Below are 21239 nucleotides of genomic sequence, written 5' to 3'. Positions count from 1 at the left end.
TGTATTTTCGTTTTCAAGGTAAACCAAAAACTTTACACAATGATGGGTTTTACCCTATATATGTAGGGCGCCCCTTCATATGAACTTTTGTACAAATCCTCAACACTACACATATATTAAGTAGACATATTGCATCGTTTTGGCCTATGTTGACTTAAAAAATATAATTGGTGGTTGAATTCAGTGAGATTTGAAAATTCTGTTCAAATTTCAAGTCAATCAGATGAAAATTGAGGATTTTAGAAATCTCACCAAAGTTGTTGACCTTTGACCTATGTTGACCTAAAAATAATTGGTGGTTGAATTCAGTGAGGTGATATGAAAATGCTGTTCAAATTTCAAGTCAATTGGAAAAAAATTGACAATTTCAGAAATTTGGCCTATGTTGACCTTTTGGCCGATGACCTCAAAAATAGTTGGCGGTTGAATTCAGTGACCCAATGTGAAAATCCTGTTCAGATTTCAAGTCAATCGGCTGAAAATTGAGGATTTCAGAAATGTGGCCTATGTTGACCGCTTGGCTTAAGGTTGAGCTCAAAAATAATTGGTGGTTGAATTTAGTGACCTGATATGAAAATCCTGTTCAACTTTCAAGTCAATCGGATGAAAATTTACAATTCTAGAAATTTGGCCAATGTTGACCTTTTGGCCTATGTTGACCTCAAAAACAATTAGAAGTTGAATTCACTGACCAAATGCGTAAATCCTGTTCAAATTTCTCGTTCATCGGACAAAATTGAGGATTTTAGAAAATTGGCTTCTGTTGATCTTTGACCAATGTTGACCTCAGTAGAGTGACCACTATATCACATGGTCATGTAACATGTGGAAAGTTTCAATTTCCTCCGCTGAACAGTTTTCGATCTTAACAAAATGCAGATACACGACCGATCGACATACGTACATACACGACCGATCGCTTAACTCTGCTTTTCACTTTACGAGTGTAGGGTAATGAGTACGTAAAATTGTAGATGGCTTATTTGATGCCCAAATAAATTGATCTCCTCATGCATATCCATAAATGATATATCGTGTTGCCTCCGGTGGAAACCAAGCAGAATTGCATGATGTTTCTGACTGGATGATGTGTGGATAGTTGAATATGAGCAAAAAATAGCTAAAAAGAAAAAAACTATGGTACTTAGGTGGAATTTGTATCGAAAGCCATCAACTAGACATATTGTCCGATGTATATTCCAAGTTTCAGCTCATTTTAATGTATAGCCCTTGAGATATGATCACCAACACGTTACAGACAGACGGATGGATGGACAGACACCAACGTGATTTTCAAGGGTTTTTGTTAAAAACTCAAGAATGCGGAAATGGACGTTGCTGAATTTTGGAACATATTACGTTTTTGGAACAGACGTATAAAGGATTTACTTCTGAAATTTGAAGCCGATTTCGTCCAGTAGAAACCGAGAAACAAAATTTCAGTCCCTGTGTTGAAGTTGCATACAGAGAAACCGTCCCACGTAAAGGGAGGAGTGCTTTGCGCCTCCCTTGATTCAATGCAATATGTATTGAAATATTTCCTGCATGACAAATCGGGGAATGTTGGCCTCATGATTTGTATGAATTACCAATCTTGGGTGTTGCAAAATATGCTTGGATGTATCAAAATTCTTCACCTTCTCAGGGTGCCCAACAAGCTGTCATGGAGGATACTTGTCTTGCATCTGCTCTCTCGTCTCAGCTGACCTGGAGGCTGTTTGTCTTGCAAGTTGATCCTCAAATGAAGCCTGTGTCTGTTCTTGAGTCTCAACTAACCTTTCTGCCATTCTCTTTGCATCTCATTTGTTTCTGCCCATCAGGGGTCTTTTTGGTGGCATTTGGCAGTATTTATAATGCAAGTAAGGTAGGTTAAAATATTTCTCAACAGAAGTGTTCCCTTGGGACTTCACTTGAAAGTTGACTCTAAGTCAGAATTGAAAATATCCTGTTAGCCCAGAGGCAAATCACTAACACGCAGAGTGCGTTTTCATGACCTGGGAATGCAAAATAAATAAATAAATAAATAAATAAACAGTAATTAATATAACATCAGGAGTTGAGCCCGTGTAATTTCTGCACTACACACGGGGAAGATTATATGTGGGGGAGCATGAACACGGTGCTGTTTTAATATAATTCGGGCAATGCGCACGAAATGGTCTGTTCCAGAGTTATCTCTATTAGTGAGAGTGAAGCAAACATAAATACTCCACAGGCATCTTTCATACTGATCTTTGCGACGCAGTAGATTAAAGTTTAAAATAAAAGCAACGTAAGGATCGTACTGAGATGGGGAGGATTAGAGGTAGGGGAGAAACGGCCCAGTAGAATACACAGTTTTTGTTGTTAACATTTAGCTTGCTTCCATAATTTGACCTCAGCACATGATTTTCAGAATACATATTACTCAATCGTGGCAGTGTGTAAACCACATCATCGCATGAGGCTTGAACATGGAGGTATTATAATAAACCTGCATAAAGCAATCTTTTGCATAGCAGGCGCATGTGTAAGCACTACGGTAATTAAAATTGTGTTGACAACAAATCACTGCAACCTCAACATTCGATCTTCACAATACGTATTACTCGATCACTCCCAGGAAAAAAAAGCAAGGTAGTGTATAAGCGCAAGACCCTGAAAGCCAATTATCTGGTTTTATCTGGGGTCAATTTTGTTTTTGAATCCAAACAGAGCTAGCCCTCGACCTTCCTCTGGATGAAAGAAGAGGCCATGCAAAGTTTGGTTGCACTGGTTCCTGCAGGGTCCAAATGCATAAACAACAAACACAAACAAACCATCTTCTTAATATATATATATATATATATATATATATATATATATATATATATATATATATATATATATATATATATATATATATATATATTTAGAGAGAGAGAACATTAACGAAATTCCCTCCATATGCTGTAAACAAACAGTCTACCCTCCATCCCTCCATCTAAGTATTGTCTCAACATAAATTTTGTACAACAAAAAACTAAATTAATTATTAACCACACACTCTACCAATACACCGCCTAATACATGTTAAGAATTTTGCCAGATAGCAATCCGTACAACTTGATGTATTGTCATTCTCCCCCATTTCATCCGGGGTCATTCTCTCTCATTGCATCCCAATGTGTGCCTGTATATCCTCACCTCAACTTTTGGACCGGTGTGTGTGTGTGTGTGTGTGTGTGTGTGTGTGTGTGTGTGTGTGTGTGTGTGTGTGTGTGTGTGTGTGTGTGTGTGCGTGTTGTGCTACTGAGCATGACCCCAATTAGTGTATAGGGGTGTTTTTATTTTATTTATCTTTCCCAGTGGTCTTGGGGGTTGGGAGGGGAGGAGGTAGGGAGGAGGTCGGGAGGAGGATGCAAATGATCTATGTAAATGTGTATCGTGTAGCGCCGCTCCTGGTGGCAGAGGGTATTACAAGTCCCCACCCTTCACAGAACAGCATTCCTCTCTCCACATTTTCCAGTGCAGCGAGTCATTTTGAATTACACAGCGAGCGGTATTTTGGAGACGTATCTTGAATTACATGTTTGAATTTGAATCAGGATAAAAACATAACCCCCCCCCCCCTGGCCGCTCCAAATAGTATCCATCAATTCATCCAAACCTCAACATCTCCTTTGCTCCGGTGAATGTCCGCAAAGCAGAGAAGGCACAAAGCCTGCAGTGGTCGGTCTCCGTGCAACAACGCGATCTTCATGGACTCCTAAAAGAAGCACACGCAATGGTGTTTTGTGAGTAAATGAAATGGAAGCAAACATGCACCCTGCTCGATAACACGAAACCTTCCTGACACATGTAAATGGGTCAAAATATGAAATATAACACATGTCCTTACACTTTAGAATGTACGAGGAGGAATTAAAATCGCAATATTTATACAGCTGGGAAAAAAAACAAAAAACAATCACCATTCAGTGGTTATTTGTTATTAATGCAAGTGAAGAAACCCGGTGAAATGGCAATTAGTAAGAGTGAATGTAATTATTTGTTGATACATGTTCAGGTTTTTATATCGACATACATTATTGACCCTGTTGTGATTTGTAGTCCAGGTGGGAATTTTCGGTTTATTGATGTTGTGATCAGATCAATGTTGACTGTGACAGATAGCAATCATGACATTAAACATTACATTAAATTCTACCTTAATTCATAACGTTAAATTCCTGATATCTGATTGGTGTGTAAACTTCGAAACCGAGATTGATTTAATAGCTTGTGTGCTACAGGAGTGATGCTGGAATGATATTTTTTGACAAATGTGCGATAATATGGGCCACCATACATAGTAACTGATGTCGTGAAATCCTGTTGCATGTGATAAAGCGACATGCAGTTGTTTATAAGAAAACATAGGTTATTTTTTTTTTTCGAGGTGGAAGCCAACTCTTAATTGTAATGTTTGTCCTTATTTATGGTTATGGCAAATGCTGGTCAAATTGGGAACTGGAGACAACGTAGCTGAAATAGTGTAGTCGTTATTTTTGGAAACAGCTTCGAGATGATATAACGACACAAAATATGAATAGTCATCATGAGAGTGGCACTCGGAAAAGTGCGCACCTCTGCCAGGCTGAACCATTTACGTTTCATATCTCAATGATAGGCCAGATCTGGATCTGGATCTTCACCAAAATTGAATCAATTCGTCCATGTCACACCTAAAAAAAACAAAAAACATGTCCACCAAGTTTTATCCGAATCTGTCAAAAACTCTTTTCGGATATCAATTTTGCCCCGATCTCTCAATGGCGAAGAATCACAGAATAAATTCTAGTTTCTGGATCCAGATCTTCACCAAAATCGAATCAATTTGTCCATGTCACACCTTCAATCTGTCCAACGATTCTCACACTCTCACTATGTCTCTTCGAAAGGACCGTTTATAAAACCCCCCCATCCACTTTCTCAACAATCCTCTGGAAGAAGTCTTTTCTTTCAAGCTTCTAGGTCTCACTATCTGCCATGACCTTTCCTGGGAAAGTCACATTTCCAACCTCGCCTCAAAAGCCAATCGCCGACTGGGAATCCTCCGTCGTGCTAAGTCCTTCCTCGGCCCTCTTGAGCTCCTGACCACTTACAAAGCTTTTGTCCGTAGCCTGATGGAGTACTGCTCTCCCCTCTGGGCTGGTGCTCCTGCCTCCCACCTTTCTCGGCTTCACGCTGTCGAAACCAGGGCATTTAAGATCATCGGCATCTCCCGCAATGAAGCTGAGTCTTTGGGCCTCTCACTCAATCACCGCAGGTTGGTCGGTGGTCTTTCTGTCTTCTACCGACTCCTCTCCAGCCTTACCCCCACTGCTCTTTCTGCGATTTGTCCCAACCACATTTCCACAGGGCGCTCAAGGTCCGACAACAACCCCCTTCTGGTAAAACTACCAAAATCACGAATCACTGCTCATCTTCACTCTTTCATTCCTCTTTTTCCCACCTTTGGAATAAACTTCCTCACTCTATTCTTTCCCATTCTTCCCTCCAGGCTTTCAAAACAGCTGTTCACCACCACCTCTTATCTTCCCCCATCCAAATCCTCGATCTTTTCTACCCCCGATAATCCACCCAAGCCCACTTCCTTCATTTCTCCTGCTTTCCTTCCTGAAAGTCCCTGAAATGTCCATCTTCTCTTCGCCATGTTCCCCGTCCCATCCCCATCCCTCTCCCTTCCACAGTTCACCTAATGTGTCTGTTCCCCACTGTTTTGTCCCTTCCACTCCCGCCCCTCTTGTCTCATGCCTCCTTGCTGTGAGTTGTGTGTTAGCTCTCATACGAGCCTCGACCAAGGTATACAAAAAAATAAAAAAATAAAACGAAGTTTGTCCGAATTCATCCATAACTTTTTGAGATATCTTGTACACAAAAGGACAAACAAACAGACAGACAGATAAACAGACAGGGGTGAAAACAAACTCCATCAACCTTTGGAGGCAGAGGTAATAAACGTATGAAATATGCATCCGCTGAATGAACGCACAATGTACGATGGAAAGAGATTAACATTGTTGATGTTTTTTTTTCATCAAAATATTTGCCAAAGATCAGCGCTCGAGTAGATACGGTGAATGATTTGTTTGCATGCGTAAAACGGATGCTGATGTAGCACGATGGTGTGGAGCAGGATCACTCTTTATTTTTAAAGAACAAGAAAATTAAATATATAAATAGAAATATGTAGAAATCTCAATTAAATATAGAAAGAAATTAAATATAGTCATAAATACATTTCAGGTACGAAAAATACTTGTGTATCATTTACCTTAGTGAAAGATTTAACAATGAATAACTCAAACTTCTCAAACTCTTCCTTTATTCTGCCACCCTCTTCCCTAATATTCAAAAAAAAAACAAAGAAAAAAAAAAAAACGGTCTCTTAAAATGTTTTGACTTCCTCTCTCTGCTGTGCTCTTCTACTACTTCTTCAAAAACCTGATTTCAATTAGACCTTTCTTTCATCCCATGTTGAACAAGATCTCAAGTGAGCACAATATACGCCCGAACAAGAAGGTATATACAGAATTGTGCTACTACATGGAAAACAGCATCCTGGTTGCCATGGCAACCACTTTAGATGACTAACGTATGTCACGACACACCGTCTCCACAGTCTGTACCTATGTACCAAATATGAAACGTGAAAGTTGAAAACTTTGGGAGTTGGAGTGCGGACAGGAACGGATGGACGGACGGACAGACAGACAGACAGATGGACGGACGGAAGACCGGTTTCACATAATATGCCCCGATATATATATCGGGCGAAAAAATTATATCTGTTCCTTCCTCCATTCTTTAAATTCTTCTGCACTCCATCCATCCCCCGATGTATTGAAACGAATCTCTGACCTACAAATTAAAAAAAAAATCCCATTTTGCAATGCTTGTTCGTCTTCCATTATTAATCGTTCTGTTTTTTCCAACTTCAGTGCAAATTCATCCCAACTCCTTAAATCTACCTCCTCCTATCTCCTTCCCTGTTATACACCCTTCTTACTCCTCCCATCTTGCTCCCCTCCATCCTACCTCCTCACTGAGCATCTCTCCACTGTCCACTGCCATACTAACAGTTCCCCCCTCTGGTATCCCAAACTGTGTGGTTTTCAAACATTTGTGGGGTCCGTTCCAACCTAATGTCTCACTCTCTCATTCAATACACTCCTCAATATCTCGAACACACTTTGTCTTTCCTCTCATCACACCTCCCCCCTCTTTCAACCCCCTCAAATCTTGTTCCTCCCATCTTTACCATACCACTACCCAGTCTCATCATTCCCCTATCCCCACCCTTCCTTTCTCCCTCCTCCTCCATGACCATGCCTGCTCTCATCGTCTCCCCTCCCTCTCACCCCTTCCCTCTCAATTCAGCTGCCTCCTTCCTCTTCAAAGCAAATGTCACTCTCTTCCCCCAAGCTTACCCACACTTTTCTACCTCAATTATCCCCCCTTGCCCCTCCCCTTCAAATCTCTCCCCTCACTCCCCTTCTCAAAGCTGCCTCCCCCTCTTCCCACCACTCAATTTTGTACCTCCCCCCACCCACTCCCATCTACACAATACCTGTACTCAGTTTCATCCTACCCCTCTCCCCACCCCTCCCTTCTCCCCCTCCATCCTCCTCCGTGGCCATGCCTGCTTTCATCGTCTCCCCTCTCCCTCAAAGCTTCCCTCTCACATCAACCACCTCCTCCTTCTTCAAGCTTCCCCTCACATTTTTAAAAAGCTCCACCCACACCTTTCTCTATCAACTCCCCCTCAGCCCTCCCTTTCAAACCTCCCCCTCACTTCCCCTTCTCCAAGCTGCCCCTCCTCACACCCACAAAACTTCCTTTCCCCACCCTCTCTCTTCCACCTCATTCCTCCAACTCCTCCAATCTCCCACTTCCCTTTGCCCCCTCTCTAATTACTTCCCACTGTGACTCATCCCTTCACCATCTAGCCCTTTGTCTTCCTCCCCATCAGACCCTCTCCCCTAGCTCTTCTGCAATCTCCTAAACACTGTCAACAACTCTACCTGCCTCCAGCTCTCCTCCCTTGTCCTACCCTCCCCTTCTCCCTCTCCTCCTTTGCACCCAAAGCCTCCTCCCCTCCATCTTTATAAACAGTAGGGACCTCAAACATCTGAGGCCTTCCCTCTAACCTGACAGATCTTTCCATACAGGTTGCCACTGACAAACCAGATATAATCTGCTTAACAGAAACTTTCCTCCTTCAAGATGTGTCTAACTCTCCCTGTGTTTCTCTCCCTGGTTACTCCCTCCTCAGGAATGATGAACTTGAGCCTCGTCCTGGGGGCAAAGTTACTCTCTTTATCAAAAACTCTATTCCTCACTCCTCATGCACTGCCCTCACTCCTCCACACCCCCAGGAACACCTTTTGCTACGGCTTCCCCTCCACTCCCACCTCATGTTAGTCTGTGTGTTGTGCCGTCAACAAAACAGTGACAACTCCATTTACATCTCACTCGCCGAAAACATGGACCAACTTCTATCCTCTCATCCGAACTCTCTCTCTTCCTCATATGTGGTGACTTCAACTGCCATCATGCTCATTGGGACTGACACAATCTGTCAGCTTCCCGACCCGGATCTCAGCCAACGGTATTCCATCTCTTCTGGATTTGATTTCGACCAATTTCCCAGAAAATGTCTGCTGTTCTTCTCTGCTCCAATCGGTTCATCTGACCATATGCTCGTTAAAGTGGTCATCTCTCTGGCCGTTACTAGAGAACAACCTTAGGACTGACAAGTCTGGCATTTCACACAGGCCGACTGGCAGGGACTTCAAGCAGCCATCAAACTTCGACACTGGTCTCCCTTCTCTACTTTCTCCAACATCAACTCATCCTGAGAATTCTTTCAAAGACATTTGCTGTCTGTCATGTACAGATTTATCCAATCTTGTCTTTCATCTTCAGTTGTCATTCTCTTCCTTCCTTCCAGTTGCCCATGGTACAATGAAGCTTGTGGTGAGACAATTGTCCTGAAACAACTTGCCTTGGCCTCATGGAAAGCAAACCCAACTGAGGGTAATCTCAGTTCCTTCCACAAAGCTTGGAACAAGTGTGTATCTACCCTCAGGAGAGACAGGAAACAACATCTTTCTAATCTCAAGTCTGAACTCTCAAACCTCTTTCCCTCTTCCAAATCCTGGTGGCGTCTAATCAAATCTGTTTCTGGTATATGTCCCCCCTCCATCACGTCCCTTACCTCAAATGGCCTCACAGCTGATACCGCACGTGGAAAGGCTGAATGCCCAAACTCCGTGTTTGCTTCTAAATCTTGTGTCCCAAACCCATCGATTTCTGTACCCACCTTACCCAGTTGCACCCAACTGTCCCTGGACTCTGTGCCCTTTTCTCCTGACAAGGTGGAGAGCTTGCTGTCAAACCTCGACTCAGATTCTGCAACCGGTCCAGACGGCATCAGCCCTCTTGTCATAAAAACCTGCTCTGCTGCTCTTGCCCACCCTCTCTCTGTTCTATTCACCCTCTCATTCACTCAAGGTTATCCATCTGCCATGTGCTGGAAAATCAGCAAACATTACTGCTCTGCATAAAAAGGTGCAAAACCTGATCCCTGCAACAATAGACCAATCAGCCTGCTCCCAATCAGCAAGGTTATGGAATCCATCATCACTTCTGACATTAAATCCTTCCTCTTCACCAATGGCTTGATTTCAAATCATCAATTTGGATTTAGACCAGGTCACTCTACCCTGAACATGCTCTTTCTGTTTTCCCAACAATGGATGGAGATCCTCAATGCCAGACATGAAATCAGAGACATCTCCCAAGACATATCACGTGCTTTTGATAATGACTGGCACCCTGCCCTGCTCAGCAAACTCTCCTCTTATGGTATCCAAGGCAATTTCCACTCATGGCTTGCAAACTTCCTCTCCTGTCACAGTCAATGCATGGCTCTTTATGGCTCTTTCATGTCCTCTTGTTGTTCTAGGTTTTCGTTCCTCAAGGCAGTGTTCTGGGCCCTGTTCTTTTTCTGGTTTTCATCAATGATCTCTCCGACTTTCTGGAAGATCCTCTTTATCTATTTGCTGATGACTCCACCCTCTGCCGTACCATCTGTCATCCCTCAAATTGGCAAGCAGCAGCTTCTTCGCTCTCTGCAGATCTGGATAAAATCACAAACTGCTCCAACACGTGGAACATGTCTTTCAATCCGGACAAGTCTCACCCTCTAACTATGTCTCTCCGAAAGGACTGTTTGGAACCCCTCCCCCCCCCCCATCTACTTTCTCAACAATCCTCTGGAAGAAGTCCTTTCATTCAAGCTTCTGGGTCTCACTATCTGCCATGATCTTTCCTGGGAAAGCCACATTTCCAACCTGGCCTCCAAAGCCATTCGCTGACTGGACATCCTCCATCATGCAAAGTCCTTCCTTGGCACACCTGAGCTTCTGACCACTTATGAAGCTTTCATCCGCAGCCTGATGGAGTACTGCTCCTGATGGAGTACCCTCCCCCAGACTCTGGGGTGGTGCTCCTGCCTCGTTCCTCGCTCGGCTTCACTCTGTGGAATCCAAGGCTTTTAGGAATATTGGTACCTCCTGCGATGAAGCTGTCTTTGAGTCTCTCACCCTCTCACCGCAGGGAGGTCGGTGGTTTATCTGTCTAATACCATCTCCTCTCTGGCCTTGCCCCCCCCACCCCTGCTCTGTCTGTGCTCTGTCCCCCCGATCATTCCGCATGGCGTTCAAGGTCCACCAAAAAAAAACCTTTTCTGGTGAAACTGCCAAAATCAAGAATCACTGCTCACATTCACTTTTTCATTCCTCTTTTTTCACCACTTTGGAACAAACTCCAACACTTTCTTAAATCCCACTCCTCCCTCCAGCTCTTCGAAACAGCTGTTCATCACCATCTCATATCTTTCCCCAGCCAAAACCATGATCTTTTCTACCCCCATTAATCCACCCCAAACCCATCTCCTTCAAATTCCCTGTTTCCCTTCCTGAAAGTCCCTGTGGTACCATCTTGTTTACCCTGTGTACCCTGCCTGCCACATCCCTCTCCCTTCCAAAGATCTCCTATTGTCTCTGTTCCCCACTATTTTGCGCTTTACTCTCCCACCCCTCTTGTCTCCTGCCCCGTTATATGTTCTGTCGAAGCTCGTGTAAGAATTTTTTTTTCTTATTATTGCCATAAATAGTTTTTCTTTTTTTGGGATGTGTGTGGGCTACCTTTTGGGGATGAATATGCTTGTATGGTGAGGAATGCACACAGACTGACCACACACACTCACCCTTCGATGAGACCCTCCCACAGACATCAAAATGACTACGCTTATGTACTAACACCCATCCACATGCAAGATAACCTACAAGTCCTGCCAATATCCCTGTACCCTCCATCTCCAATGTTTCTAGTGATCTATGCAATTCCAATTTAAACTTATCTTCTTTTTTATGCTGCCACTGCCTTTCCAGGGAGACCACTGCATGAACGAACTACTCTCAGTGAAAGAAAGCCTTATTGCTGTCCTTACTCTCTTCTTCTCCACTCGCAGGATACGGCTCCTGGTCCCATCACTGTCCATTATGCTGAACAACTTTTCTGCTTTCATTGTGTCGATACCCTTCATTACCCTAAACATCTCAATCAAATCCCCTCACAGTCGTCTCCGATAAAATGTACTAACATCGAATCCACTGCTTCACTGATGGTAGTTGCGCAACATAACATATATATATATATATATATATATATATATATATATATATATATATATATATATATATATATATATATATATATATATATATATATATATATATATATATATATATACATATATATATATACATATATATATATATATACATATATATATATATACATATATATATATATATATATATATATATACATATATATATATATATATATATATATATACATATATATATATATACATATATATATATATATATATATACATATATATATATACATATATATATATACATATATATACATACATATATATATATATACATATATATACATATATATATATATACATATATATATACATATATATATATATACATATATATATATATATACATATATATATATATATATATATATACATATATATATATATATATATATATATATATATATATATATATATATATATATACATATATATATATATATATATATATATATATATATACATATATATATATATATATATATATATATATATATATATATACATATATATATATACATATATATATATACATATATATATATATATATATATATATATATATATATATATATATATATATATATATATATATACATATATATATATACATATATATATATACATATATATATATACATATATATATATATATATATATATATATATATATATATATATATATATATATATATATATATAGACATATATATATATATATATACATATATATATATATACATATATATATATATATATATATATACATATATATATATATATATATATATATATATATATATATATATATATATATATATATATATATATATACATATATATATATATATATACATATATATATATATATATATATATATATATATATATATATATATATATATATATATATATATATATATATATATATATATATATATATATATATATATACATATATATATATATATATATATATATATATATACATATATATATATATACATATATATATATATATATATATATATATATATATATATATATATATACATATATATATATATATATATATATATATATATATATATATATATATATATATATATATATATATATATATATATATATATATATATATCTATATATATATGTATTGTTGCGGTGTCGGGTGTCGGCCGCCAACTGACCGCTCTGAACGGAGCCGCAAGTCGAGTCGGCCCGACCGATCGCCTGGAATATAGATTGCCGCCCGGATAAGTCTGAGTCGACGGGTCCTTGTACAAGAACCGAAATACGCCAATGGGCAGATCACGTGGGGTAGGGTCGATTTCCAATCTTCAATGTACCTAAATACCCACGTGATCCAATTACCGGGGTATTCCACCCTCGACGGAACTCGTACGGAACAAACCGCCGAGGCGAGCCTGTCCCGTGCGCGATTCCGAGCGGCTTAATCGCCGAGAACCGTCGGTCCAAATGTCCGCCTTTTACGGTAAACCAACGGCTTTCTAACTCCCAACACACGAAATGCTCAGTCAATGAAAGAATTGACGTGACGAGCTGAAAACATTTAACAATTGGGGTATTTATTAATAATAATGGGGAACTAGGGAAGCACGTAAGAGCAGAACTATTCCGACTATACGAAATGCGATGCAAACATTTACAGCACACAAAGCACTGAACAATTTCATACTTATTCGACTGGCCCACGGAGACATGTACGCACACACACACACACACACACACACACACACACACACACACACACACACACACACACACACACACACACCCAAGAAATGGTGGCTGAGGCCTTTAATAACGAGCTCCAGCTCGGAGGACAGGTGAGCTGAAACCCAGAGCCTATCTCGAACCTCTCCAGCTCGTGTGGTCTTCAAGTTGTTCGGACCCGGGCTCCAGCGAGAGCGAGCTGGATCCAATCGCCGTGAGCCGCGATCCTTCGCGAGCTCCCGCGAATCCTCCCGCGCTTCTCAACACGTGCTGGTGAGACGAGGCGCCGATCCTTCCCGTCGATTCCCCGAGGAACCACCTCCAAGAAGAGGTCGATGAGTCGCACCAAGCCGGGAACCAAACGGACAACAAAGAGCTCCACGAACCAAGAAGAAGAAGAGGAAGCCACCATTCGCAGCTCGAGCCGAGCAACCGGCTCAGCTTTCTTCCAAACAAAACAGCTCTCCAAAAAGCCTACCGAGCCAAGCAGGACCCGAAGCTCTGCTGAACAACTCCTCTGCAGAAGAAAAAAGCTTCCGAAGGCCTCAACCCTAACCCAAGCCAAACAGGACCCGAAGGTCTGCTGAACGACGCCCCTCAACTCCCCTTCGAACACGAACAAAGAAAGGATCTCCTCTTTATCCTTCTCCACCCCCATCCCCCGCGCCGGCGTGACTCATGCCCTCGTGCTCCATCCCCCGCTCAACCACGGGTGGGAGGGAGTTGTTGGCGTCATGAATCACGGGACGGAAGGGTTCTTCTTCCTCTTCGCAGAAGAGGGGGAGAGACGTCTCCATTGTTCGCTCCCTAACTAATAAATCGATCCGCAGTGCATCTAATCGATTTCTGAACATTTAAACAATGAAAGTTGAGCTATCTAGGGAACAAGCACTTATCGACATAGCTGACTAAAGGAACCTGTATGTTGTGTGCAATCGAATTCCAAATTCGTAACGATATACATGTAACAGCACAGTAATATAGTTGATTGGCAGTCGATATTTGTAAATGTTTTTTATTCCAGAAACATTTTGTTTCTTGCTAACAACGCAGAATTAGTTTCAGTAATCCATCCATCCATTGTGACCATACTCGGCACAGAGTGTTGGTGCTGCCTCAGCAGTCTCCTTGGCTATTGGGCACAATCCTGGACGGGTCACCACTCCGACACAGGATACTAACAGGCTGGCACTCATTTTGCTGACCTCGGAAGGATGACAGGCAGAGTCAACCCCACCTGGTATTAATTCAACAGCCCAGTGGGATTTGAACTCAGGATCCTAGTTCCCAAGCCCACCACTCTAACAATTAAGCTAACACCAGGTATCGTTTTAGTGATGGGCACAATTTCACTGAAAGGCACAAGACAATTATTTTCAGTGATTGGCACCAAAAACAATATTATGAATTCCTTTTATGTTCCCAGGGATCAGACGTTATGTAATTTTTCATTTTCAAGTTTCCAAATCAATTCACATTGAGTCATCAAAATACACCGCTGTAAAGGCTTGGCATCGCAGTAGAGGTCATATTGTCATACGACATCACCATCTTACTAAATCCATCATCCCGATGCCCAGCGTCTGGCATTCAGGACGTTGCTTGCTGACGTCAGATAATCAGATAGAGTCAAATACATGGGTTACTAGCTGTAGTACCCAGTGTTGCCTGGGGAAATTCAATGAAATATGTATTTACAGTAAATATTTCCTGCATGACAAATTGGCCTTATGGTGTCTTATGATTTACCGATCTTTACAATACATGTTACTCAATCACTCCCAGGAAAAACCCAGGCAGTATATAAGCAAAATTCTCACTTGAGGCCTGAACACGGAGGTGTTATAATAAACCTGTGTAAAGCAATATTTTTCATGAGGCACACACGTAAACACGATGACAATTGAATTTGTGTTGTTGACAACAAATCACTACAAACTCAACATACGATCTTCACAATACACATTACTCAATCGTTCCCAGGAATAAAACCCAGGCAGTGTATAAGCACAAGACCTGATCGAGTCCTGATTTCAAATTATCTGGTTTTATCTAGGGTCAATTTTTTTATTTATTCAAACATAGCCCTCGGCCTTCCTCTGGATGAAAGAGGAGACCATGCAAAGTTTGGTCACACTGGTTCCTGTAGGGAACACTTACAATGCATAAGTGACCAAACAAACAAACTTTATCCTTTATATATTAGATCTATTGTATAAGATGTAAAGACTTCATACCTCACAGGGACAGGGTTCGATTCCAGTGCGTGATGAATGCTTGGAGGAACCAATTGGTATGCTGAATGCTAGAATAGCACAAAGATTTGTTGCTTATCGATTAAATGGCCACCCAGTCTCCATTTTTCGACTGTGGCAACGGTTCAACATGACAGGATGAATCTATGATTGTCCTTGTCCTTGCTCTGCAAGTGTGACATAAAGGCAAGGTTGTATCATCTGCCTTCATTACCTGTGCAATAAGTTCCAGATGGCCACAGATACTGCCAATGCCGTCATTGGGACAAGGCAACAAACCATTAGCCACAAAACTGTCCGAAAATGTCTTGCCTTGCATGGTCTACAATGCCAGACAACATAGCATCAACAGACTTGTGTTCCAACAAGATAATGTTCAGTCTCACACAGCCAGGGTCACACAGGCACCCCTTCATGCTAACAACGTTCGGATGTTAGACTGGCCTGCCAGATTGCCGAACATGAACTCCATTGAACACTTGTTGGATGAGCTGTGCTGCGTGTATGACATCAACTCAATTTACCCCAGAACATTGCCGAGTTGCTACAGGCCTTGCAGCACTACTGGACAGCCATGGCACACTCCCTGCTAAGACATCTGCGTCTGCCAATGTCTCGATGACGACAGGCATACGTCAGAACAAAATGTGGTCACACACTATATTTAGCCTTGGTGACATCACTGCTCTTCCCCTTGACCCACTAGTGTCAGTTTCAAATGTATACTTCAGTAAATGGACTATGGTATAAAAAAAATAATTCTTTTTAGAGGATCTCAGGCTTGTAATGGACCTGCCACACACATCTCACACACATGGACATACGGACAAATACAGGAGACGAAACACAGGACTGTTAGACAACACAAACACAACCACTGAACCTAAGGGAAGTGCCATCTCATCCCGGGGAATTTTTTGGCAACAGTGATCCCATAAAAATGGCGCCACTTTTCTCACCACACTCAGCAGGGCATTTCCCAAGGATTTTCCTCCTCCCCATGGATGCCAACTTCAGGGGATTGTCCATACTTTTATCCTTATAAATGCGAAATTTCAAGCAAGGAAGCAGCAAATACCATTTTGTCAGTCTTTGGTATGACTCGGCCGGGGATTCAATCCCCGATCTCTAAGAATTGAAGTGGACACAACCACAAATGACCCGTCGCACTGCCATAAACCAGCACGACACTCGGAAGAGCACATACCTCCACCAGGCTAAACAGTTTACGGTTTGTATCTCACTCAGAGGCCGGACCTGCATCTGGATCTGATACCAACATCTAATCGATTCGTCCTCATCACACACCCAACCTGTCCATCAAATTTCGTCCGAATCCTCCATAACCTTTTGAGATATCATGCTATACATCATTTTTTGGCCCTGTCTCTTAATGATGAAGAATCACTTTAAAAGTTCCAGTATCCGGATCCGTATTCGGATCTTCAGCAAAATCTAACCAATTCGTCCTTGTCACACACCAAAGCTGTCCACCAAGTTTCGTCCGAATCCATGTACAACCTTTTGAGATAACGTGCTCAGAGACAGACAAATAAAGACAGACAGACAGACAGACAAACAAACAGGGGTGAAAACAACCTCCACCCATCCACCTTCGGTGGCACAAGTAGCCTTGTTATATCGAAACCTGACTTTGCGTCATTAATGCTCCTAATAAATATTTCAACCATTATCAGCTGTTTCAAATATTGAACATAATTCTGAATTTTAGAATTTCATAACCAATGAAAGGTCCAGTAACGTAATGTGCTTATATTCCTGTTTGAAATTACTTGTTATTTACATAGTTAAACCCTCAAACCAACCCAAAACAATTGCTAATACCACTACAACTCGACTTTCTGAATTGTCCGACTTGTTGTTGTTCCCAGCTGTAGCGCACACAGCTCATGATACTAGAATCCCAGTTTCAATGCCAGTACAGTCCGTTGATTCATTCGTCTACTACTTACCTTTACCTGTCGTACGCAACACATGGCTGCTGATTGTATCATTTTCTGGGAGCGTAAGTGTGTCACCGAGTTAGTGTACAAGTGCCTTGGCAATTCATATAAAAGTACACCGGCATCTCTCGATGTCCTTGTCCCACACATCATTTGTATATCAGCTCCTCATGAGCTTCAGAAATTGGAAAACTAAACATATATCACCAACCCATGGTGACCACATGGTCTTCCACCTTTGGAGACTTGGTCACCACTTACACAAGGAAGCCACAGAAACATCACCATCAGTGAAGACATAAAGGCAAAAAAAATTTAGAAAGACAGGAAGGAGTATCAGGGAAAGGATGGAGGAAGCAACGCGGTGGTAAACTTCTCGGTGTGACTGCAGCAATGCCTCACTGTTTTTTGCTGCTTGCACATCTAAAAGTGAGTGTACTCTAATCTAAGGTAAATTGAGCATCGACGAAAGCTACATCCTTCGTTGACCCTATCTTATACCCATAACATGCAAAGATTTTTCTCTGGACCACCATGGAACACCCTTCACCACAACGAGTCTCATTTGGTACTTTTCACGTTGTTATTTCTCAGCTATCAAAGGTTCATTAAAGGATCCTTGTGATTTCTTGCTATCGCTAACCAGGGTGCAGAGGCAAAGGATCAGCTGCAAACGAGTTGTTCATCTGCTGGTCTTTTCTCCCTTTCATACAATTTTCTCCATTTATCTGTTTCCTTTCCCCCCCCCCCCCCCCCCAAGTCGAAGCTGCTTAGACAGGTTTCTGTTCATTCAACCCACTTTTGTCCCATCTGTGGAACACACTCCCTCTCTCCTGAACCAGTCTTGCCAGGAGTGGTGGAATAAAGTGGAAAAGGCCACAGGTATACCTTGCAGGTATGATGGTATTGTACACGCAAGCTATCACGAAGCATCGTAAGAAGTACTTGTTTCTGTTGGTTTTGGACTTAAAACGATTTTGAAATCACTTTGATTGTGGATATTCCACAGTTTTGCCAAAGTTTATAAGATGAGATGGAGTTTGCTTATGAAAAGTCATTTAAGAAAGATGTGGATTTGGAAGAAGAAGAAGAAGAAGAAGAAGAAGAAGAAGAAGAAGAAGAAGAAGAAGAAGAAGAAGAAGAAGAAGAAGAACCAATCATTTTGCATCTTCAGACGCATTGGGCTGCCCAGGCAGTTTTCCTTGGCTTGGGGTCACAATCCTGGATGGGTCACCACTCCAACACAGGATACTCGAATGGCTCATTCTTACCAGTAAGCTGGTACTCATTTTGCCAAGAATGCAAAGCTCAGTCAACCCCACCTGGTGTTGTGTTAATGGAATGACAGGGGCTCAAACTTAGCACCTTAAGAACTTAAGCCAGCCACCTTAACTGCGAAGCCAACACCAGGCTTCTGTGGATTTTTGGCAACAAAGTTCTATAAGATCTGATGGAATTCTCATCAGATTTCGCTTTGTTTTTTTTAATCGCACTTCATGAGTATCCATCGGACATTTCTGGAAGGTGAGGAGTATGGATGGGGTGCCATGTACAAGTTACCTGCACGAGATACTGTGCATGAGGTATGAGCCAAAAGGCAAGGTATGTAGAGAAGACCTTGTGTAAGGTTGGAAATTTTGATTCTACGGGAAATATGACATCGTTTTACAAAGAACCATCGACTCCAAAAATTGCATTTCATCCATGGCTGCAAAATATCTGACTTGGAATGGAAGTAGTGCATGTAGGTAATCTAATACACTACATCATGGTCTTTAATATAACAAGCGTTGTTCAATAAAGAGTTGCAGACAAAGAAAACGAACCTCACAGCTCTCCATCGCCTCGGTCCATCGTGCCAGACAACGGTACCCGACGGCCATGTGGTACTCACTCATGGCACGGTACTTGAGGCTCCAGTTCTGTCCGTAGTCAGCAACCAGCTGAGCTGCTTTTCGAGGGAAAAAAAGTGCTTTCTCAAAGTCCTTGAGCTGTACATAGAAGGAGCCAAAACTACAACACACCCGGCACTCAAGCATTTTGTCGTCGTTGAGATGTGCGTAGCGAAGTGCCCTCTCAAAGCTTTCCAGGGACTTCTGAAAAGAGCTCAAGCCGAGGTCTGCATTCCCTAAGCTGAGATACACCTGTCCGTTGAGATGAAACCCAACGGAAGTGTCCTGCAGTTCAAGACTACACCGGCAATAGGAGATGGCTTTGTGGAAGTCACACAGCTTCTCGTTGCTCCGTGCCAGGTTCAAGTATGCTTCTGCCAGATGGTCCCCGTCATTGATCTCTCGTGCAGCATCGATCTGCATTACGGAGTAGCGAAGCATGTCACGGTACTTGCCCATTTCAGAGTGTGCAGTGATGAGACAACCTAGGACGCGAAACTTGTTGCTCATGTCAGTGCTCCTTTTCAGGACCTGGAGCCACAACTCCAGAGCTTTCTGCGTTTCATTACCCTGGTAGAGCTTGAGACCTTTCTCCATTTGCTGCTTCGTCTGGTCCTGTCCCATGGTGTGCAATAGGACGTCCTAGTGTGTCTCACTCATTACCATTCCCCAAAGCTTCCTGACAAAGGCTTAGTAACATAAGTCGTCTTGGTGACCACAACGTGATCAGACCGCGACTGATGATTGCGTCGTTTTGCTTTGAACATCACGAATACTTCGATCAAACAAAAGGGGAAAATGACCTCAAACTTGCCACGACGTCCTAACAAATGAGCTCGACACAAAGCACGAGAACTTGGACGATGGCAAGTCGTATTGTGTCCATGATGCAGTGACTCGAACCACAGAGAACACCAGCAGAATGAGCAAGACGGTGCTGAGCGGCCTCGGCTGAGTTCCTATTACCAACAGCTGTTGCTGTCTATCGTAGGGCATACCTAACAACACGCAACCCCACACTCTTCCCTCCCCTTCATCTCCCCCTCACCAACCAACCCCTGTGGCTTTTTAACTAAATACAGTAGCTTGAGATCTCATCGACTGTTGTCTCTGTCTAAGTGTGTCTCTCTCACTTTTCCAATTCCTAAGTATATATCCGTGATGTGCAGTGGAGTCTAATGAAGACTTTCCTGTTGAGAAAAGCCATATAGTACTTCCCAGTCATGGTAGAAACAGGATAAAGCATAAGCGGTACTGCAGGTAAGAAAGTATAAGGTGTAGTTTTTTGAGAAACTCAAGCAATTCAACATCCCCCCTCATTTGCTGGAATTCTATCATTTTGATTGCTCAGCATGCCGGCAATAGCTCGCCTACTCTTCACGAAGGACACCGCGAGATATTTAACGTCCAACTAGTATCGAGAGATTGGACGCCCAGTTTAGCGTCCATTCGACGGACGGCACCAGACGATGCCTCGCCCTGCCTGCGAGACAACAGGATGACCGTTTATAGCTGGCCCGAGATTCCAACCCAGGCGAGACAGCTCATAAATGAGTATGCATACCTCTAGCTAGGCCATCCTGCCAGCCCATTTTCTGGAATGATATGGTGGTTACAACATCACCGGTCGCTTGGT

At 42.0% G+C, this 21239-nt stretch overlaps 1 protein-coding gene across 3 annotated transcripts in view; it reads right to left on the bottom strand.

Moving 5' to 3' along the window:
• RAPSN (receptor associated protein of the synapse) overlaps positions 1-20564 on the bottom strand; it is a 67959-nt gene extending 47395 nt beyond the window's left edge. For all 3 annotated transcript variants that reach the window (XM_085880835.1, XM_085880836.1, XM_085880837.1), the window contains exons 1-2: positions 19538-20564; positions 3629-3727 (exon numbers count right to left, since the gene is read on the bottom strand). In XM_085880835.1, the coding sequence (XP_085736961.1) occupies positions 3629-3727; positions 19538-20227 (789 nt within the window). In that variant the 5' untranslated portion in view covers positions 20228-20564. The remainder of the gene's footprint in view (positions 1-3628; positions 3728-19537) is intronic.
• Between the last annotated feature and the right edge of the window lie 675 nt (positions 20565-21239).

The sequence above is a fragment of the Eptatretus burgeri genome, chromosome 5 (assembly GCF_056783735.1).
Source record: "Eptatretus burgeri isolate ZD-2024b chromosome 5, Ebu_testis_v1, whole genome shotgun sequence".
Classification (NCBI taxonomy): domain Eukaryota; kingdom Metazoa; phylum Chordata; class Myxini; order Myxiniformes; family Myxinidae; genus Eptatretus; species Eptatretus burgeri.
This window is presented reverse-complemented; position numbering and strand designations above follow the sequence as displayed.